This window comes from Chelonia mydas, chromosome 1 (assembly GCF_015237465.2).
Source record: "Chelonia mydas isolate rCheMyd1 chromosome 1, rCheMyd1.pri.v2, whole genome shotgun sequence".
Classification (NCBI taxonomy): domain Eukaryota; kingdom Metazoa; phylum Chordata; order Testudines; family Cheloniidae; genus Chelonia; species Chelonia mydas.
The window spans coordinates 328,249,241-328,273,267 of NC_057849.1; the positions used below are offsets into that span (position 1 = coordinate 328,249,241).

The 24,027-nt window shown below is 40.8% G+C and overlaps 1 protein-coding gene across 2 annotated transcripts in view; it reads right to left on the minus strand.

Moving 5' to 3' along the window:
- PCLO (piccolo presynaptic cytomatrix protein) overlaps positions 1–24,027 on the minus strand; it is a 530,921-nt gene that overhangs the window by 157,987 nt on the left and 348,907 nt on the right. For both annotated transcript variants that reach the window (XM_043552451.1, XM_043552450.1), the window contains exon 10: positions 8,774–8,899. In XM_043552451.1, the coding sequence (XP_043408386.1) occupies positions 8,774–8,899 (126 nt within the window). The remainder of the gene's footprint in view (positions 1–8,773; positions 8,900–24,027) is intronic.

Below are 24,027 nucleotides of genomic sequence, written 5' to 3' on the forward strand. Positions count from 1 at the left end.
CTTATTTGTCTACTATCAATAGACACACTTATGAAAAGCAGCATGCCACATTTGCCACTAATAATCATTCTTCCTTTGGAAGAGGAACAAGTCAGAGTATAGTTTGAGAGGAGAATCCAATATGTAAGACAATAGCACAACTGCCTCAGTGACAATTTACAGCTGACATAGGGGGGCTGCTTTTGGCACTTTTGGATTAAGTTCTTTCCAAAGGGCTTTAGATCAAAGCTTTCAACACAACTATAGAACTATCTGCTAGTTGGCATGAACTTTCTTCAATAAAATCAGTTTCTGCTGGGACCGATAGACCTGTGCCTGAAGCCCAGGGACATTTTGAGAGACAGCTCCCCCTGTTCACACACCCCGAGAATGAGCACAGGCAGCATTATAAATCACTAGGACTAATGCTCAGAGACCAGGGGAAAGTTAATTATTTTCTTCCTGTGCAGCCATATATTAAACCACTCAAACAACGAAATGGGATAACTGGTTCAGATCAAATAAGAAGCGACTTAAACTTTTGCCTAGGACCTGAATTCAAACTTCTCTGTGGAAGCATGCTTCTCTTTTGTTGCTGTGATATTCATCTTAGAGCTCACTTATACCTCCGGGTTTCTGCCAATCAAAGTGTCATGAGAGACCTATTTATTCAGGATTCTGACTTGATGGGAACCAGGAAATCTCTTCTCATTTTATTGTGATGCAGCCACCTGTGTCCCTCATCTGCAATTTTCTACAATTTTTCAAATATGCTGCAGGACCTTCTCTAAAAGTGCGTTCCACACCAGTGCTCAGGAAACATTGGACCAGATTAATGAGTTGAGCTCATCACATGATTCAGGGATGGGCGGGGGGCGGGGAGGGGGGAGAAAAGAAGAGTGGCTTTCTGCTCTGGGTTGCCTGACTGCCTATATCTATACCCCATTTCACCAGGAACACCCCCAACCATCCCTCTATGACAAAAGCTGCTATTGGTGAGATGGAAAGCCAGAGTACTGGCTGTACACTACCTGGGAATCCCCTTTAAGTGGGTGTGGTCTTTTACACTACTTTATTCCAGTAGAATGAGCACAAAGTGGCTAGAACTGGGTCCATTTTGCCTTCTGGGGCATAACAGCTCCTAACACTGATACCATTGCCTGCTCTTCTTCCTAAGTCACCGCAGACTCATGGGAGGCCCATAATAAAGAGTAGATGAAAACTGATTCTCACCAATGGTATGCTATAAACCTTCAATGCAATTAAGCAGATATGTGCAAGGCAAGGTACAAACATATTTAGTTTGTTGGAGAATAAAACTCTTGTCTTCCTTTCTGGTACTTCCATGGGCTATGTAGGAAGATGTAATTAATTTTACTTCATTGTCCTGAATTTAGTCAGCAATACAGTTGCGTTCCATCATTGTTCTAACAGCACGTACTGTAAATAGCCTGTTTCCTGTTACAGCAGAGAGTGTGCCATCTTCCTTCTCAGAAATGTTTTATGGAGTAGCATTATTTTTTTATACACATCTCATATTCTCTTTGCCAGACTGTCATTTGGCCAAATTCAACTCCAGTGTAAAGGGGGCTAACGATTCTTGGTCTACTGACTATTATTAAATGATAATAAGGTACAACGCTCATGATTTCAATGGAGTTGCACCAAAACTGAACTGGACAGCATGACTGTTTTTTATCTCATAGAATATGGTTAATATATTTAAAATGCCACAGCTAATTACTAATAAGTTAGTTGGCATCTGTCCATGTTATGCTTACTAATAGGGTGCCATATTTACATGTTCAATGTACAGTGGAAGTTTGGATTTGTTTTTCCTCACATTGTTAATGTTTTTTTTTTATTATTACATTTTGTTTTCTTATTTTTCCAGTTAGAGGAAACGATGCTTGAAAGGCTGCAGACATTATATGCTCACACATCCAAAATGTGGTTATATATGTATACTACATATTTACTATGTTTGTGTATCTGCATATATTTATATATAATGTATGAATTATGTGTGTGTATATGTATATAAATCTATTTTAGGGTTTTACACTGCTGCCCATCACCACAGTATCTGATCACTTTCCAAGTAAAATAAGTAGCAATAAAAAAGTCCCCAACAGACATCATGGATTATCTGCCACTTCTCCTTTTTCAGGTTCAAAACTCTACTTGGAGTAGGTGATTTTCTGTTTGATTTTTATTTTAGATTTTATTAATTCCCTTTTTTTAGTTTAAAATGTGGCAAGGATTTAGAGGTAGTTGTAGAAGTAGGATTTTATATTTGTATTAGAGGTTATAATGATTGACGGTTATAATAATGTAGTATGTATTAAATGTATTAATGTATGATTTGATTTCATCCTGCCAGCCACCCTTTTTGATTTCAGGACAGGAATAGACCAGAATAGTCCTTATGGCTGAATACGGTCACCTTTTGTTTTAGGATAAGATTTCATTACAGTATTTGCATGCATGGCAAACTAAGTTGTGTAAGGTTCTTTTGTAATCCCTTTAGTAACCATATAATCCTTTCCAAAATGTTATCCTGTCTGAAAGTCTCTGTAAAATTGTTTGGTGTGAGTAAAGGATGTGTGTATGGTTACGGATGAGTGTGAAAACCATCACAAATGTCCAGATGGTCAAGAAAAAGTGAGAGACTTTGAAACATCCGGAGACAATCAAAAACATCCATTGTATCCGATGCTAAACATGTTAGCAGCATGGACGACCTCAGAGGTGAGGCAGGCACCCCCCAAAGGCGAGACAACAAATAGGAGATAACGATGGGAAGCCCGACAATAACCATCAAATGATAACAGCAGAAAACCCCAAGATTAACACCACTCAAGGACTAATGATTACAGGATGACATTGCAAAATGCATGGACTCAAATGGGAATTTACAACTATAAAGATGGGGTGTTTTGCCATGAAACTCTGGGTTCAGTCCTGCAAAGCCTCAGAGCATCAGATTGCGACTGACAGAACCCAGCTCCTCACTTGTGCCCAATCTAACTGGCCATTAGATTGACTTGCGATACAACAGACTGGTAACTAACTATAAGACCATCTGCAGGACTTGTGTGTGTGTGTGGGGGGGATTGAATGCATATGCTAACTGTTATAATTTCAATAAACATGGCATATTGCCTTTTTCCCCTGAAAAGAGCCAGTGTGCTTTTTATAAGCATAACATAGTCAGTGATGTGAGAGCAAAGAAGACTCTATATATGTTAGGTGGGGCTGGTGGCACCACCTATTACTAAGGTTACTTGACTATTTATAACATAACACCTTGTTTTCAGTTGATTAACTTTGCTGAACTGTAACCATTTCAGCAGAAAATTTCCATGCTGAGTGTCTTTTGAAAAATTTCATTCCAAATGGTTCAGCCATTTCCAAGGACTAGACTAGCAAAATGCTATTTTGCCCACGTTAAAAAATTTCACTGACCTTTACTCTGAGCATCTCTACCACCATCATGATTTGGAGCAAGGATTTGACATTTGGCAAGAGCTGGGGGGGATGAGAGCACTGTACCCGGGATATGTCTTTTGCCATCCCTCTGAAAATACACCTGAATCTGAAGACGTTATAAACCGTTGAAAAATTAGTTTGCACGTGCTCAGTAGAGACTTTCCAGAGCTTTGCAGCTAAATTTCCAGAAGATTCAGTCTTCAATGGGCATGTTCCAGTCAGGGAGCTGAGCAGGAGTTTCCCTGCAGTTCCAGCTCTGGGCTGTTGTGGGCCAGGACTGGGCACTGAAACAGAAAACAGAGAAACTGTCTCTCCTGTACTTTCAGTGCTCCTTGCCCCTTGCTGGGCCCAGGCAGCATGGACTCATGGAGGAGGAAGCTGCCTCATTTGAACACCAAAAGGGCAAAAGCTTGACTTTGTGGGTGGATTGGAACAAGTAGCCTGGGACTGGAGGCTGGCAATGGGGGGAGGGAAGGGAAACTGGGTTTTGGAGTGGGGGCAGGAGAGTGGAGTTTGGAGCTGGGGGAAAAGACTGGGATCGGGAGGCAGAAGGGAGACTAGAACTGGGTAGGCAAGAAGACTGGGACTGGGTGGGGGTGCTGGGGAGAACTGGGACTGGTTAGGCAAGGAGACTGAGACTAAAAGCACTAGATGGGAGAAACTGGAAGGGGGAGATTATGACTTGCTGGGCAAGAGACTGGGTCTGTGATGAGAAGCTTGGGAAAGAAAACTGGGACTAGCTAAGTGGGGAGAATGGTCTTGGAAAAGGAGATACTGGTTGGGAAGAGACCAATCTGAGATAGTTTGGAGGCAATGGGGCAGAACGGGACAAGCTTCTGCCCACTAGAGTACAAAGGCTGCTCCAAAGTCAAGAATGGAACTCTCAATTCCTAAGCCTCACCATCCCTCTGTGCTCAGCAACTATCTGTGAAAACCATTGGCAAAATATCCCAGGCCCCTCCAGTGCTGGCCCGCATAGAGGATGACTACCTGCTACAGCGATCAGTTACTTAGTTAGCTCAAGTGGTAGGGATCTGTGCAGTGGATCTAAAGGTTGAAACCTGGCTCATGACCCATGTGGGTGTCAATAGAATACTATATGATGGAATTTCTGGGGGTGGGGTTAGTTTGCTTTTTTAAAACCCTAGGAAAATTAAACACCGCAGTAAAACTGCATGAAAAGAACATTATTAAGAGCTCAATAGTTAGGAAATGCCAGAATTAAAGTTACTTGTGCAACCTTTTGCTTATGCATTATGATATAGTCCTCAATTACATGACCATATATTATTTTTTCCACAGGTCCCCTGCCTCACTGAGTGCACAGAATGGACCTACTCTGGGGATGAATCAAGGTTGTGAAGTGAAAGGGGCTGTTGCCCATAGGACTCCTACCTCATCAGATGCGGAAGGGGTGCAGTGAATGAGGCAGGGCTTGCAGGATGAAAAAGGATGGTCTCATGATTAAGGCATGAATGCTGCCCTGGAGAATTGGATTCTATCCCTGGCTCTTCCTCAGACTGTGATGTCTGATGCTGGGAAATTCACTCAAGTAAGGCTATTCAGAGGTAGTAACTGATTGTGTGTTCCCCGTTTTCTGGGTGCCTGACTTGAGACCATGGCATATGATTTGCAGAAGCGTTGAGCATTCACAGTTGCCACTGAAGTCAATGAGAACTATTCTTTGAAAATATGAAGTGCTATAAAATCCTAAGGACTCTGAAAAATTCCTAAGTGTCTCAAATTGGACACCCAAAATTAGAAAACACTACTGATGTAAATCTATGTGCCTCAGTTCCCCGTCTGTAAAATGGGGACAATACCACCCTATGAAGAACAGGGTATTCTCAATATAAATTAATTAATATTTGTGAAGCACTCAGACACTAGAGTGATAAGCACCACAGAAAAGACCAGGAGGACATTAATAATTCTATCTCCATAGCAGGGTTTGAACAGTTTACGGTAAACAAAGCCTAAGGTCACACCTTTCACAATAAGGATAAAACAAAATATTGAATTAATTAACTGAGCACTGTCTATTATGTGCGTGGAATGAAACTGGGGTCCTGTGGAAAAAATATTATGGGATCATGTAATTAAAGACTGTATCACAATACATATGCATGAGAGATGCTCAGGCAATCTTTGTTGGGCATTTCCTAATTTTTGAATGTTTGACTTTGCAATTTTAATAATTTTTGTGTTTGTAATATAGATATACATACACATAAATTGTAATTCTTTTTGTAAATCTTGTGACTGATCACTTTTCTCTCTCTCTCTTTTTATAATTAAAACATTCAATAAGTATTATATGCACCCCTCAAAACAATAACAGGTGGAAGATTACTGAACTGTCTCTATCAACATGAAAGTGAGTTCAGACACGTGTCTATCAAACTGTGACAGTACCCGCACTTGATGGCTCAGTGGAATCAGCTTTCCACTTCCAGTTTCTGTGACACCAATGAATGATGAATCAGAGCTATTTTTGAACTCCTGGAGCAATTCAAGATGAGAGAACCCAGAAAGACTGGCATTTCCTAATCACTACTGCAGATAAACCTAATAACATTAACAGATTCAAAAAGAACATACAAGCAAGATGCATTGCAATATACTGACTTGTGCATATATTCATCACTTTCTTCCACTGGAGGGAATTTCAGACCTGTTCCAGTACTTTCAGTTTCCTGCACCACAAGAGCTTATGGAAATGTTGCTCTTTTGTAATGAGTGGAGGCCACATTCCTGGAAAGGCTGGTGAGTCATGATTTCTGTTCCTGATGACATTTGTGTATGCTTAATTGATGACTATGGAGTATGTACAATAATAGGCAGCCACGAATCATTACAGCACCAAAGTGAATCATGATTGCTATACAAATAGATTGCTGATCAAAGAGCATTAACATTTGCAAATAACCATATGCGTAAGATATACACCTCCCTTCTCATATGTGATGAGACAGAGAGACTGAAAAACATACAAGGCTAAGTTCTACTCTCAGGCACCAGTACCAGTAACTTTGTTGGACTAATTCTGGATCCACACTGTTCTACCAGAAAGCAGACAGTGACCCACAGACCTTACTACAAATCAAATACATACTAGCAGATTTAGAAGTTCAGAAAACAAAATCAGCATTAGCCACATGTACACCTGACCAAGAAATGCAATCGTAGCAGAGCCAGATAGTCTCTGCAGATGAACAATAACCTTTTAAAACAACATAAAAAGTCACTTGGCAGTAATTGTAAGACTGAGCAAGATATATTTTCAGCAAGTTACGATGAATGGGAGGTGTATCGGGTGGGTGGGCATACCCTACTAGAATGCTAATTTTGACCCTCATAGGGAATAGATTACGCAGCAGCAGTGAAAATATATTTCAGTGCTGTTCCAAGGGCTGCATTCTGTTCTCAGTAATAGTGACACAACCGCAGTGTAACTCCATTGATTCTGAGGGAGTTACGTCCGAGTCATGCTGGTATAACTGAGTCCAGAACTGAGCTATTAAGGTCAGTTTAAAATACAGCTGTTCCGACGATGCAGAGGGAAAGGGAAAAGAGGAGATAAATATTTCATTAGCCTGTTCATCTAACCATGGCAATGACACACAGTGGTAATGACAGGAGAATTCAGATGACCAGTCACTTGGTTTGACACTGCCTGCTGGACATAGTAAATTCAAACTTCTCCCTAACACAGCTGAAAACATCAATGAATGGTATGTCAGGAGCTATTTTAGAACTCTATTCCAATAGCTGTTCACAGCAAAAGAGCCCAGAAGGCTAGTTTTCTGCTCAGCACAGTGAGTGGATTTTCAGTCATTAAGTGCCTCTCCAGATTCCCAAAACACTCCATATTGTGGGCAATATTGCATTGTTGCTTCCTAATCATCCTCTGGATTTCCATATAACCCATTTAGTTAAGGAAATAGGCACTTCAGTCATATCTATGAAAGACCATTTTTTATGGGCGGAAGGTGTAAATATTTGTGGGGAAACATGAACAAAGGTAGGGCCAGATACTTTAACATATATTCAGACTCAGGACTTGTCTACACAGCTGTACAGTTTGGACTACAGGGGTCTGAATAGCAGCACACACCAAAGTGTTGCACTGTAACATGTGGATGCTGTGGACATGAACTAAGAGGTTCCTAGTTCATATTAATGTAATCCTCTTCAACCAGTAGTCCGATCTGTAGACATGTACCTTATTCCATGACTAAGCCATTGGATGCAATGGAACCACATGCAGAATCAGGCACTAATTCAATATATCAATGGCAGAATCAGGCCCTTAGTAAAAACAAAGAGAACATTTTTTGTCACTGAGCAATTCCCTCATTAATCTTTAAATTTACTTTGAAAATAGAACCTTTTCCTTATTTACGGCCTACAAAGTATTATTGACAAAGAAAATAACAAGCATTTTAAAACCAAAAGGTACAACAACAAATTTGGGTTAAATTCTATTCTTGGTTATTCCCAGAGCATATTGAGATGATTCCTTTTGTAAATACATTCTCTGCTCAGTTTATCATGTTTGCAAAATGACTGTGAATCAATCCTGATTCCTGCAAATATATTTGTTGTTCATGTATCAAAAAGTTTATGTGAACAAATTTCAATCTATTGGGAAAGGAGGGTGTCGAGAAGGGCTCACTTTGACTATTCAGTCTTTTTATTTGTGGTCCTTTTTCTGCTCTGGATGACTGATTTTATTTTAAACAGAACAACAACAAATGATGATGAATTCAGAGAAGGGAACTCTTGTCCAAACATGAACATTGTTTGCAGATGAATTCAGGTACTCATATGAAGAACAGCCATTCCTCAATTGTTTGTAAGAAGAAACGCCCATTTATGGGAATGTTCATAGAGAGTGTAATAAGCAGTAAGAACATTGTCAAACTAAACACAGAATTCAAACAAATATTTGCAAGTACTGTTTTGGACTCCTGAAACTATATCAGTATATTATGTACAGGATGTACTGGGAGTGGCAGGGGTGTGTCACAGCTCCATTCTGTCGTATAAATTCTCCACTGGTGTAGGGGACATTAAAGGATCTTTCACCAGGATCTGATCATTGAACAGTCCAAATGCTGCTTTAAGTCTCATTGGAGAGGGGTTTGGGCTTAGAACTGGGGAGCTGTAACTGACTCCCTGATGCCTTCCACCCTGCCTTTGCACTGAATGCTGCCCTGGAGAAAGAATGAATGTAGCCCACAAATCATGCAATAGAACATTCCTTGGGTGCCAGTTTTTGATGACACCTTTATCTTACCTTCCATCAGCTTCCCTGTCTGCTCTGCACTGCCCCCGGGGAGGATCTTGGCAATGTAGGCTCCAATTTCTCCATTGTTCCCTGGAATTTCTTTCCCACCTACAACTCGGATTCCCAGTCCATTGCCTGCAATCAAAAGAAAGAAACAACTGGGTATGGGCAGAGACAGAAATATTGGATATTTGTCTGAAGAGAAGTGAGGACAGAAGACACATCACAAGCTACATAAAGGAAAACAAACACCTACAACAGCTTCTGAACTTGAGCATGGAGATTAATTTTACTATCAAAACCACACTGCCCTTGCCAATAGAGAATTCTTCTAGTGGAAAGGGAACATGGGCCTGCTGAATTCACAAAAGGAGAGGCTCCCAACTCCCAAGGTGTTGGAGATACAGAGAAGGGCATCTCTAGCTCTGTGGAAATGGAAGCCATCTGCATGGATGTCTCCTGTCTCCCTGGTGGATTCCCTCCCCATAACAGTATGGTTCAGTCACTTTGTAACTTAGGAAAAATGTTAGAGCATTATGGAAAAGTTCCCCAAGTTCCCCAGATGTAATTGCTGTATCACTGAAGCCACACACCCAACCTCTCCCATAACACTAAAAATATACTCTAAAACCTACTCTGTGTACTTCTAATAACCACAACGTACTGCAAAATTGTTAATTAGGATGGCAGATATACGTACAACAATCCTTAATTTGAGACAGCAAACGCAGGTGTAATCTGGCTGCACTTAGTTTTATTACATATCTAAAAAAAATACATATAATTTAGATGAACACATGATAGCGGAGCTTGCAGGAGTTTGTAAAGAGCGAGTGTGAGAGAACCGTGAACTGCAAATATACTGTCTTTGGAAGGTACTCTCACTTTTCTTACACGTTTGCTTTTACATCAAAGAATATTATCAGAATATAAGAAATCTACAATCATATGGTGTTGACTTTGGTGGTGATGTTAAGTAGAGTTAGGTGAGAAGTGGTTTTCCTGCCAAGTGACAGTTTTTAAGATTTCAAATATTTTTCTAGTCCTGAATCAGGATGGAAGGTCAAATTCTCAAAAATTTTGGCTAACTGATTGCCTGAAAGAAAAAATAACCAGACTGGGTCAATCAGAACATTCTGATTATTTCAAAATGTTTCATTTCAATTTTGACCTTTTTAAATAAAATTAAATTTGTTTGAATTTTGAAACAAAAAGGCATTTCAACCTGGAACATGAAACTTTTTGTTTCCAAAATATCAAAACCTGATATTTTGACTATTTCTTCTTCTTCTTCCTTTTTTTTTTTTTTTCCAAATTGGGATGTTTTGACCTTTTCCCACAAACAGTTTCAGTTCTGATGAATCTACATATTCTAACTAAACAAGCATTTCAACCCTTGGTAATTAATTCAGATAAAAATAGATATTGTAGTAGATTGATGAATCTCTGCATCTAATGTTAAAATAATACTTGCTAACTTCTTAAAAGTTATTAAGTTGAACATAGTGGAATAGAATTTGATTATTTTCAGTAAGCAATAAACAAATCACAAAATCATCATTTTCAGAAAGTTGATAATACTCTGTAAAAACATTTAGGAGTTTGGTGGAATTTAGCACCATTCTGGATTAGGTACTATATTATTATTTTCTTTCTTTATATGAATTTATAGTAAAATAAAATGCATCAATCCTGTGCTCCTCTGTGATTTTTACAGAAATTAAAGATTCACTCCTTAAAACAGATGAGTACTTCACATCAGGCAGGTTATGGGAACCATATGTAACTTAATCAAGTGAAAATACATCGCCCTTAAAGTCCACAGAAGCAAACAGATGGGCTTTGCAATGTGCCCTGAAGGGTCAACAGAGATGATCCCTTTCAGACTGTAACTGGGAATAACTTCCAAAGCTGAAGGCCCTTACAGAGAACATCATGCCGGCAGCTCCCGCTCTTAAATCAAAGCTGTGGTAGCATAGCACAGGGAGAGAGGTCCTATCTCAAATAAACAGGCCTCGAGCCATTTAACCCATCTCAAATAAACAGGCCTCAAGCCATGTTATTTATTGCCCAATGAATTCACGAGGGGTCACTCCACTGATGTCTATCAGCACTGGATCAGGACCATAGAGCTTTATGCATCAAAATCAACACCTTACATTTCACCCAGAAACATGCAGCCAGTGAAGATCCTCAAGTGCTGTTGTAAGGTGCTAGGGGTGGGACACTAGGGGCTGTGAGGAAACTGGAATTTCCTTCCCGTGGAAAATTTTGGAATTCTGAAAATATTTTCATTCTGAACTGGAAAAAAAATTGGAAATGTGAAATTTTCTGCAGGAAGGAAATTTTTGAAAAATTCTTGGCTGGCCATGTAGCCAGCCAGTCTAGGTAGACTGGGAGCTGGGCACCCTGACAGGCAATTCCAAAAACTGATCAACTGGAAATTTTTCTACCAGCTTTACACTTTAAACAGGCTGCCCCATACCATACCAGATGCATTTTCTGAACAGATTTAAGGTGGGATTTTCAAGAACACCCACCACTGGCCTAACATTGTCCCCCCGGGAGTCAGTGATAAAATCGCATTGCTAAGCACTGTTGAAAACCTCACCCTGTAAATCCCAAGTAGAGTTAAGTGCAGTGGTCTAGTCTAAAGGTGACAGAGATTTGGATCATAACAAAGTCCACTACCAAGAGAAACTGTTGTAACCTTAAAAGCTAGATATAGCTAGCAATCGTCATCTTGGTCACAGCTGCTACCCAAGCAGACTCCCAGATTGCACAGTCAAAAAATTTATTATTAACCAGTGTGATAGCCAATGGTTGTATATAATAATTGAGTTCAGTGCGAGTAGTGTGGCGAAATCCCCTAGTCAACTTTGAAAATTAGCACCTATACATACAGTGTAGAATTTTGCTTTTATATTCTAATTTGCTGGAATCAGAACTATGAGTCATATTACAGAATAAGCAGAAATACACTGACGGCCACCCATATGAATTTACAATTAAATGCCTGTTTCAATCAAAGATATATGTTTCTTGCCCCCTCCCAAAGTAAGCATCTTACTGAATGCACCCCTTTGTTTGAGAAAAGTGCATTTTATTTTTTATAATTATACTGTGAAAATATTTCTAAAAGAAATTTCTGAGAAAAGATCAGCATGTGGGTTAAACTAATTGAACTAACTTGGAAAATTCTGATTTGTTGGGTTTAAATCATCATAACAGGAGTTAAATTTTCACTCTTTGGGTTTTGTGAAAACAGACTTTCAAACCTGTTTTGTATACTGTGCCTATTGAAGATACTGACCTCATTACTTTTGTCTGCAATGGCATTGCCCAAGTTATCACTCCAAATGTGGGTAGCTTAAAAAATATCATCCATAATATAGTTTCTCAGATCTCTTTTTTCCCCTTGGTCTTTTATTTCTTCTTTTAAATCTTTAAGTCTTAATTTCCATCTTTCAAACCATTTTGATATTCATCTTTCAATTTTTGGTTTTCTGATTTATGAACTCCAAGTTTCTTTTTTCTAAAACAGAGGTCCAGTTAGCCATCAAAAATTGAATCACTGTGTTTTGAATGAGAGAGGGCACCTTGTTTACCTTTGGCTATGGATTTTCAACTGTCAACTGTGTTTGAGAAAACATCTCTTCAAAGGGAATGTTATACATTTAGATGCAATCCTTTTAAGATACTTGAAAGCTGGAAGCACTCCTAATTAATTGCAACTGTTTTTTACTGATCTCCCGAGGCTGTGAAACTCTCTTGCTATCTAACCTTAACTCAAGCTTTAAGATTTATCACCCTCAGCAAAACATTCACAGAAGGACAGAAATTGATGCTCAACTCTAAAGAAATGTATCACGTGAAAATGAATTTGTAGCATGGTTCAATACACAGCCAGCTACCAGTTTGGCTTATGAGCAACTACTTATTTCTGAGGAGTACTTGTGGCACCTTAGAGATTTACAAATTTATTTGAGCATAAGCTTTCGTGGGCTAAAGCCTACTTCATCAGATGCATGCAATGGAAAAATGCCTTGCAACAAAGCCCGTTGCCAACTCTGTCCGCATATTTATTCAAGGGACACCATCATAGGACCTTATCACATCAGCCACACTATCAGAGGCTTGTTTACCTGCACATCTACCAATGTGATATATGCCATCTTGTGCCAACTATGCCCCTCTGCCATGTACATTGGCCAAACCAGACAGTCTCTACACAAAAGAATAAATGGACAGAAATCAGAAGTCAAGAATTATAACATTCAAAAACCAGTCGGAGAGCACTTCAACCTCCCTGGACACACAGCTACAGACCTAAAAGTGGCAATTCTTCAACAAAAAAACTTCAAAAACAGACTCCAACGAGAAACTGCAGAACTGGAATTAATTTGCAAACTGGACACCATTCAATTAGGCTTGAATAAAGACTGGGAGTGAATGAGTCATTACACAAACTAAAAACTATTTCCCCATGCTAATTTTCCCCCTACTGTTGCTCACACCTTCTTGTCAACTGTTTGAAATGGGCCATCCTGATTATCACTACAAAAGTTTTTTTTTCTCCTGCTGATAATAGGCCACCTTAATCGACTGGTCTCATTAAGAGTTGGTATGGCAACCCCCATTTTTTAATGTTCTCTCTCTCTCTCTCTATATATATATATATCTTCCTACTGTATTTTCCACTACATGCATCTGATGAAGTGGGCTTTAGCCCACAAAAGCTTATGCTCAAATAAATTTGTTAGTCTCTAAGGTGCCACAAGTCCTCCTCATTCTTTTTGCTGATACAGACCAACACGGTTACCACTCTGATACTTATTTCTGAAAACAGATACTCACAAAAGTCTGAGAAAAGATTTCAAAACTCTAATAAATGAAAGCACTTTTATTTTAGCATGAATTCAAAGCTATGGAAAAATACAAAAAATGTTGGATTGAGTCACCAGTAGTTAGGATCAAACTGCACAATTGGTTCTGTAAAGTAACTAGATGCCCACAATTTCGGTATGACACCAAGGAACTCATGTCACTGGTGTCCTGATGAGCACCAGCACCTCAATGTGAAAATAAATTGCCGCTCTCTTTTTTCCTCATTTACACTACTGGTGAAACAGACTACGGACCAGATCTTCAAATGTATTTAGGCTCCTAATCTCCACTGATTTCAAAGATTTCACAGGAGCCTAACTACTTTTTTGAGGATCTGGGCCTATCTGCCAAATGCTGCTCTCAGTTACACTATACTCCTGGAGTAATTCCACTTTCAGTCAATAGATTTACAACAGTGTAAATGAGACCAGAATTTGGCTCACCATTTTAAAGATTGCCTGTAGTTGGCAATATGTAGCAAATTTCAAGCATTCTTGCCTCAAAGGATGTAGTAATTGACTGTCCACTTCTTTGAAGACTCCACAGAATCTCTGATTTCAATTAGAAGAGCCAACCCCTCTCTTGAAACAGGGTTTGATACACTAGACTGCAGCAGCATTGACAGTCCCAAAGCAAGAACATAAAAAGACTGCAAAATGGTAAAATCAATGGCATTTTCCTATTTTCCAGTTCTTGGAGTCTTGTATTACTTTCTAAAACATACACTTTAGTTCAACCACAAATTATTGGGCTAGATGCAGGAATCATTGGGTGATTGTATAAACTATGTTATGTAGGTCAGATTAGATGGTCATAATGGCCCCTTCTCCATTAAAATTTATGAATTTATCCTCATCAAGAGCCAGATTCTGCCACACTCAGACACATTGAGAAGACACAATTCAAGGAATTGTTTTCATGTTGGCCCTATGCTCTGAGCTGTTCAAGCTCCTCTCTTAATTTCTCGTTGACTTCATGGTATGATCAGAACCTTTACACCTTGCCACTGGGTGGCTCGACCTTTAAGAGAGGTCCAGGCCCAGCTCTCACCTGTGTCTGGTTTATTCCCAGATCATATGACTGTAGGCTACAGCAAGGCCAGCTGGGGGGGAAGAAGCAGGATATAAAAGGGAGGTCCAGTCACTCAGTGTGAAGAGAGAGAGAAGGAGTCTTTCTACTGGGAGACTTGAAGGGAAAGAGTAGAGGATGTTTGGTCTCTCCAGGCAAGGGCTCAAAGGTAAAGACTACACAGAATGCCTCTACCAAGAGGTGAACCCCTGTAATCTAGGAAAAAGACTTGTGAATGATGATACAAGGGGAGAAGCTTGCCACAGTCCTAGTGAGAGGGCTGCAGAGGCTGAAAGAGATGCTTTATAGAATTTGGAAAAGATGGATGAATCAAGCCTGGGTGGAAGAGGTTTCCTGCATGCTTATAATGTCTGTGTTAATGTGACTTTATCAAACCAGACCCCAAGAGGGGAGATTTTCTTCCAGAGCTTTAATCGTTTTTGTGTGATTACATCAAACCTAGAAGAGAAATTGGAGTGACCATGCATGGTAACCTGTGTACACACACTTTATTAAATCTGCTATATTCCACAGTAGTGATCCAAAGCAGCAGGGCGTGCAGCAACAGTTCAATGTTTGTAGCAATTACTGAAGAATCTTGCAACGGTTTATTCTTGCTGTGTACCACTGATAGTTGCAGTCCAGGCCCAATACTGATCAGCAGAAGCTGAAGCAGTTGTACTGCTGCTAAAATCAACCAAGAGATTACTTTTCTTTTTCCCTTTAAAAAAAATCCTGTGCAATGGAAAATTTATAGATTTATAGATGGTTTTTCTCTCTCTTCCGCAACCTAACATTAGTTTTTTTTGACTCTAGAAGTCTCATTACAAGGAACAGGAAAAGCTTACAATATCATTTTATAGGTCTCCTTGTGCCTATCAGAAATAAAAATAAGATCTTTGCCAGTCAACGTTGCACTGTCTGTAGGGAGGTTCATGAAATCATATAATCTCTTTAGCATTTAGTAGAGAAACACACAGCTCCAGTATATCCATTAGAAAATAAGCAACCCAGAGTTATGGGAAGAATTTCAATGAATAAACGGTGAGGGTACTTGTTCTTCCAAATACATATCAATAACCCATTACATAAATTAAAGCTGGATGCATTACAGCAGAGAAATACTTACTACTTTAATCCAGTGTGTGTGTGTGAGAGAGAGAGAGAGAGAGACAGAGACAGAGACAGAGAGACAGAGAGTTTTCCTACATCTAGACATGACTTAGGATAACGTTTGCAGGGATTTTTCTCTTAGAAGCAACAAACATTACAAACAAACATCCTTGTGTGACTGGTGTGAACACTGTCTGATGGGTGGGTGGGGAAAAGGAAAGCCCTATATTTTAGCTATGACTTGTTTACTAACTCATGAATGACAGGTTCTTGATGCAGAAGCTGTGTGCAAATATTGGTCAACTGCTAAACCAAGCAAATCTTTTCTCTGGGCTAAATTTTACAAAAATAAAACCATTTGTCTGTCTAATTAGGTGTGCAAAGGCAGGCAAGAAGCAATTAATACGGACAATTGATTTTCAGTGAACACACAGTGGGTGTAGGCAAAACATTGGAGGAAAGGGGTATATACGTGGAGAGCAGTAATCTACACTGTGTCAGTAGTAGGTAGATATCTATAGATATCTATGGGATCTGTTTTCCCTGACTTCAGGATGTTTGATCCTTAGGTCAAGATTTTCAAATGCAATTAGTGATCTTGGGCACACAGCTTGAGAAAGGACCTGATTTTCATAAGGTGGGTGGACTGCTCAGCAGGTTAGGCAGGATCCTGGTAACCCTTTACATGCTGAAGGAATTTTACATCATGACACAGGGCACCTTTCTGAATTAGACTAAGTGATCAGCCACAGAAAACATTACAACTTCTCTGCTACGAAGTGTTCAGACTAGTTTTCCTTGCAAAAAATCTTTCTAGCTTTCTGCATTTGATATCACAATAGCGATAAAACAACATGACAGTGACGTGATGAGTATTTCTGGATAACAGGTCAGGATAAAGTGAAGACAGATCGCACAAGGAAAAAAAAAAATCAGTACCAGTGGTGCAAATGTAATAAAAACAAGCGATGTGCAATTTTTTTTTTTAACGTACAGTCTGTGGTATGCTCTAGCTAATGTGACTTTTAAAACCAATGCTGGATTGCCAGGATTGGTACAAATGTTTTCAGGTTTGTGCTCAGGAGAATTAGTTTGAAGGTTTTTATAAACTAAATTAGCTACATGAAGATCTTTCCTTGAAACCAGATTAAATCTATTCAGTTCTCCCATTTTTCTGGCCATAGGCAATTAAACCATAAGATCAGGGTTATATCCTCAGCTGGTATATATCATAATAAGGTCCATTGACTTCAATGGAGCAACATCAATTTACACGAGCTGCGGCTATTGCCCATGCTCTTTTGATTAGTACTTGGAAGGATCACAGAGTACTTCTACATGGGGCTACACATTAGAAACTATTAAAAAACTGTCACAGTTTAAAATTTAGCAGCCTGCTTATTAAGCTTTTTTTTCTTTTTTGAAGCACATTACACCTGACTTGAAGAATTTCATTGGCTGATAACCAATTTTCAAGTAAAGTTTAATGTTTTGGCTTTGACCTGTGGAATCCCTAAAAGGTTTGGATTCTGTCTATTTAAGAGACATTGCGATAGCCCATGTGACTTTTAAAACCCCCACACATTGGGAGTTATATTATTCCCTTGTTTAACACAGCCATACTGAGGAGAAGGGAGTTAGAAACATGCCCCTCTCCATTTCATACAGGATCCTGAGTCACAACCATGATGTTTGGGGGAGTGCAAGGGCAGTGCCGAAGATGCCTCCCCCTTGGTGAAACTGGACAGAGAATGGGGGGGAGAGGTAGAGGGTAGATGGAGCCATGGCTCAGTCCACATGCCAGTGCTGGCTGGCTGTATAGAGTAGGGTGTGGCTGCACTGGAGGAAGACATGCCATGAATTACTCTACCATCTCAGTGCAAACAGGGAGCCTTGGAGACACAGTGCCTCCTAGTGTTCCCATTTTGGCAGTGCACCTTTGCGCCACCCCTTACTATTGTCTGCATGATACAACCCAAACTAGCCTTTTGTTAGCACCTAGAGATTGTTAATAGGTTCAGTAAATATCTATAGACAACAAGTATTTTTGTTGTTTTGATGCCTAAAGGTAGGCTCTTATATTCATATCTATGTAAAGCACTCTTAGCCCCTGCTCCAGTCAAGAATATTTGGTCCTCTGTGTTGCCATTAGTGCGACCTGCAGCAATTAATCTTTATCCTTCTCCATTCATTTTCACTTTTCTCTGCTTGTTCTGTTCTCTCCTCTTCCCCTTCCCTTTCTTTGTTAAGGGGAATATCTAACTCTAATATGTTACAGCCCAATATCTAACCACATTTAAAATATACTCTGTCTCCAGCTTCTAAAACAGTTTAGTCACAAGTCACAAAAATATCTTTAGATTTACACTTTTCAGCAGAGTGGAGTTTAGGTTCCATCGAATGAGGTAATAAAATCACATCTCCATTTGTTCAATGCCCTCTATTTTGCAAAACTCCTTTGCAACCTAATATGGGAACCATCTCACCTCACTCCAAGACCAAAATAGTAATCAAGCACCATAGAACTTTCAGATTCTTAGGTAAGATAAATCTACTATTAAAGACAGACATTAATCTGCTCAACCAAAACATCAGCCACATTCATGGCGTCACTATAAAATTCAATCTTTATGACACATTTAATGCTATAGCAGTTACTTTAAGTCAAGCTTTTCTACAAATGTACTTCCCACAGAGGGGAAAACGTAGAATATTTTTGTATTGGTGTTTTCTGTGAGTTATGCATGAAAATCATGGTTACAAGAAAGATTTATATAACTGACAGCATTTTGGCCTATCAAGGCATATCCAGTGTATTCTATCAATACCTGCATGTTTATATCAGGCATATTTTGTGATGCTCCAGTACAGTGCATCTTATTCTAATGTAAGAGGACTGTTGCCCCCTTACTAACATTCAGTGGGGGTGTTTTAGTTGCTAGCTCCCAGTACTAAAAAGGGGAAGGGTTGATGGGGAATCAGGACCCTGAGACTGACAGCCCCCAGGAACAATGGGGAGAGGCCAATGCTCCAGGCCAGCCTGAATGACTGGGCGGGCAGGCTAATCAGGGAGTCAGGAGGCCAGGGATGTCCCATCCTCCGTGTGAGCTGGAATTGCCTGGGTCAGTCAGAGTGGGGCCGAGTTAAGGAGAAAGCAGGGGTCTGAGCTGAGCTGGGGAGCAGAACTGTGCCAGATCCAGAGGGACCAGAAAAGCAGCCCAGAGAGAGCAGACCCTGTCCTGGGATCAGAGCTGCAGCTCCAAAGCCAGAGGCACAGCCCAGAGAGAGCAGACTTGCCCTGGGAGCAGAGCTGCAGCAACCAGAGGGACCAGAGAAGCAGCCCACGAAGCAGGTCAGTGCTGGGAGCAGAGTCACAGAAGCAGCCTGCAGAGCAGACCCTGTCCTGGGAGCAGAGCTGTAGCAACCAGAGCCAGAGGGGCCAGAGAAGCAGCCCAGGGAGCTGGAGGCAGAGCAGCAGCCATGCTGAGGCAGAGTGGGGCTGGAGCTGAGGCAGAGTGGAGCTGGAGCAGTCCGGAACCGGGTGTCGTGAGCAGCTGGGAGAGCGAGGGGGGCCCTGGGCAGTGGGCCCAACACAGGGAGACACCTCAGCCAGGAGGCTCTGCGGGCCAGACTTGGAGGGGGATTGGTAACCCTGACAGGGCAGGGGCAACGCTGGGAAGAAGGGCCCTGCCACCTAGAGCCTGAGAGCGTGTAGCCACCACCAGAGCAAGTGTCAAACCCACAGCATCCCTGCAGCACAGCCAGGCCGGAGAAGGAGGCCTGGGACCTACAAGGAACAGACTGTGAACTGCCCTGACATTCCAGAGACACTGTTTGTGATGTTCCCTGCCACAGAGCAGGTTGATGTGTTTTCTTTAACCTTTCCCATTTTGCCTTATTCTTTTAAAAATTAATTGTTGATTAAATAACTTGCATTTGCTTTAACTTGTATGTAATGGTCAGTGGGTCAGAGAAGTGCCCAGGGCAGAGAGAGTACCCCGGAGTGGGGACACCCTAGCCCCTGTCCTAGGTGACCACAGCAGGGTTGGGGGTCGAGCCCCCCAGGAATCCTGGGCCCAGACTTGTTGGGGTTACGAGGACTCTGGCAGACAGGAGAGTGGAAGGGGAGTCCTCAAGGGCAGGGAGGCCACTGGGTAAAGGAAGTGGGAGCGAGGACTCAGATCCTTTCGCTAGCCCACTTCACCGGGGTAGTGCAGAAGCCAGGAAAGTTACCCACAATAGCGGGACTATTCCCCCGCTTACACTAAGCTGTGCTGAATGGTAAATAACCACCATGTAATTTACAAAATCTTGCTGCATATTGGACCAAATCCTGAGATCTTCCCTCAGTTTTTATTCAGTTATTTCTCAGGCAAAGCTTTGACTTGTGAATTCAGTGGGATTTTGCCTGAGAAAGTTCTGAGTACAGACTTGAAGTTTTGGCCCATGGTGCAATATAGCTCTTTTAATTAAGGCCATGTCGACTCTAGCACTTATATTGGCAACTCATTTGCCACTCAGGGGTATAAAAATCCCACCCCCCTGAGCAACGTAAGTTTTGCTGGCATAAGCGTTCGTGCGCACAGACTCTCTCCCGCCGACATAGCTACCGCCACTCGTTGAGCTGGTTTTATTATGTCGACGGGAGAGCTCTCTCCCATCAGCATAACGCAGCTCCACGAGCAATCTTACGGCAGCACAGCTGGATCGATACAGGTGTGCCCCTGTAAGTTTGTTAGTGTAGATATGGCCTAAGACTCTGTGCAACTAGGCTTAGTAGCATATCATATCCTTGTGTCACAGATTCATGTTCTATAGATGAAGGTCATTCATAATTATGATGCAGTTTTTTTCTATTCAGCTAATCAGGTTTGTCTAATAAACCGAACCAAAGCACACCCTTCTGATCAGCATGCAGAGGATGGCTTTTATGAATGGACCACCCTGCCACCTTGGATCATGCAGAATGTATGCCACATGCCAGCCACCTCTATGGGACCAGAAGACCCACTCATGGGGGATATACATCATTCCAAACTAACATTGTGAAGAATGTGCAGGAAAGCTGATCCTGCCTGGGGCTGTACTAACTTTGTTGTGGATCCCCTACACACAGTGCAGTGTAGAGGCATAAAGATTTGGCACGGATCCCCCTGTGCCACTGGTGAATTTCTCAAGATCCAGGAAAAACTTGGGAATCTATAAGGCTTGGAAGTTAAAACCCCTGCTTCTTCCTAGCATTCCTTTCCGTGGAGGAATCTGTAGGAAATTCCATGTGCTTCTTTTCCTTCCCATAGGCTCTTCAGTGGGAATGGTCAATATTCTGAGGAACTACATTATGACTCATAGTTCTGTGCAAAGCATTAGAAAATGAACCTGAATTTTAGATAGGAGCTAGGGTGGAGGAAGCCCATAATTCCAGTTATTCATCTTTTAATAATGTATTAGTATTGCTTGGGGAAGTTGCTGCACTGACAGCCCCAGAGACAGAAGTGTGTTGTTCACTTGGGGAACAGTGGGCAACAGTACTTCAAACTAACCTCAGGCCATTCTACTGGAAGGATTACGTGGTGGTTTGACAGTTTGTTTCCCATACACATTCAATTCTGGGATGCTGGTTAGGTTTCTGGTGGTGCAGCAATTCTGCAAAATGGAAATCTGTCCACAGAACTGGACTGGAACCTTCCATTCATTTCACATATGCCAGCATCCAGCCACTATTGATCGAGGCTGTTAAACCTTTTCAGGCGTTATTAACCTAAGCTGGTTTTGAACTGGTCACCGTAAGTAGCCAGTTCCCATTCTCCCGAGCTGTCTGTTCCACCCAAAAAGAAAAGGTTTTAAGATTATTAAGAATTTTTCGGTATTGTAAAGAGAGTGTTGACAAAGGCTTTTTTTTAACTGAGTCAGAACAACATCTCATGGGACTGGATATTCATTTGTAATGTATTCACTCGATTTCTCTCTCTCACACAAAATGAACTTGTAATAACTCTTGTTATAACCTGACTCCTGCAGAAGAAAAACACAATATAAGTTACATGCATGCTAATTTGCTATTGGGTTTGCTGTTTGGCAAAATGAGCCCCTAATGTACAGTTTTTTCTGACAAGGAAGAAAGTCAATTATTTTTCCCACACAATTTGGTTCATTTAAACATGGTACCCTTTGCTAGCCAAATAACTGTCATAGTATTGTTTTTCTACACAGAGAAAAATTGACAAAAATGCCAGTCCTTTCTGTAAAGATGACCTATATTAAACCTACTTCTAATTGCCTCCCCAGCCATCACCCAGCTGGACTTCTAGTAAGTAGCAAAATAAGAACTTTTAGGAAGAGCAAAAGAGCCCAACATGCCAGTCATTGTTCTGTTTTGCTTATCTTAATCTCCTGGCTTTCTCACTAGACTTCTCAATCCATACCACCTCTAGGAAAATTATTTATGCATCTTCCAAACTTTGTATAATACTAATACCTAGCTATTGTACATGGCTTTTCAACTGTACATTTCAAAGCACGTTACAAAGGTGATCAGTATCATTATCCCAACTTTACAGATAGGGGAACTGAGGCACAGAGTGGGATTAAAATGATTTGCCAAAGGTCACACAACTGGCCATCAGCAGAGCTATGAACAGAGCCCAGTTCCAGTCCAGGGCTCTATCTACTAGACCACATTTTACCCTTGCAGCTTTAGAGAAGAGGAAGACAAGTTCTTTGAAACAGGGACAGTCTTTTTGTTCTGTGCTTGTACAGCCCCTAGCACAAAGGGGTCCTGGTCCATGAATGGGGCTGCTAGGTGCTACTACAATACAAATAATCAATAACAGTTCTTTTCAGAAGTGGCCACTGATTTGGGGCATCTCAGTTTTTGCATGTCCAGTCTGTGCCCTCAGGCTTGATTTTCCCCACCTTGAACTTCATTTGCGTGATCCATGTTCCAGGGACAGTTGATGGTAGAAGAACATGAGGCAAAATAAGAAAATCTTGGATGGATGATGTGGTATCCTGGGTGGATGAAGAGGACTATTCCTTCACAATGAGATTAGCAGAGGATCATACAGAATGGGCTACCATGGCTGCAAATCTCCAGTAATGGAGATGCCACATAAAAAGAAGAACTTCCTAAAGTCAGCTTGACCTCCCTTCTTGTGGATCTCTTAATGTTTGCAGTAAATAAATTGTCTCCAGCAGATCATACAACTGTATTTTTCGAAGGCTAAGGAAATTTCCACAGAAAAACCTTAGCTGAAGTGCCATTAAGGTGACAAGAGTGCATGGGTGAGTTGAGTGCATATTACCTGTCAAGAATATTAGAGTTTAAAAACACAGAAGCTCAGGAAAGGCAGAATTAGCATTGCACATGTCAAATAAGGCACTCAAACTACTACTCCTCCTTACCCTATCCATAGACAAACACTAAAGGCAACTGTTCTTAAATCATTATAAAGGGCTCAATCCTGGAAGGTTCACCCAGTTGTAATAGGTGTTCAGCACCTCAAAGTAAAGAGCTCTGTGATCTCATGTGACAGCCAGTTCTTTAAATATCATTTGACTGTGCTAGCATGTCTGCATACATAAATTTCAGACCCCCAGCACATGCTCTTAGAGCACTTCCATGAATTATACTTAGTAACTGGAGACATGAATGGATGAGACAAATTATTAAACAAATGCTGCATGCTGTACATTTTTGATAGTCTCTGTATAAGGAAGGGAAGATGGCATGCTGCCGCATCTTGGGGTAGTTATGATAGTTTGAGTGTTTATCTGAGAAGTGCAACCTTACCTCAGCGTTTCTTGGGTTTCTAATTTTCCCTAATGTTCTTGACAAGCTTTATGTACTCATATCACTCATATGTGCCTAAAATTTTAACTTCACTTTCTTCTCTGTGGGAATCTGCATTCTACCCTCCCGCTTTATTTTTCCAATGTCTTCTCCCATCCAGTCTGTAAGATACCAGGCATAAACCTTCCAGGGTAAAGGGTATATTCTCTTCTCAAAAAATCCCCACACACTATGACACACACTCAAAAGAGTATCATGTTCTAAAAGAGGAAAGTACACAGGCTATTAAGCTGCTGAATGTCAGTGGAACTTATTTTTTAAAACACTTTTTAGGGCATTCAGAATAAAGAGCTATTTTAGAGGGGCAATCACAGACATGGAATAAAAGCCTATAAAATATTTCTAG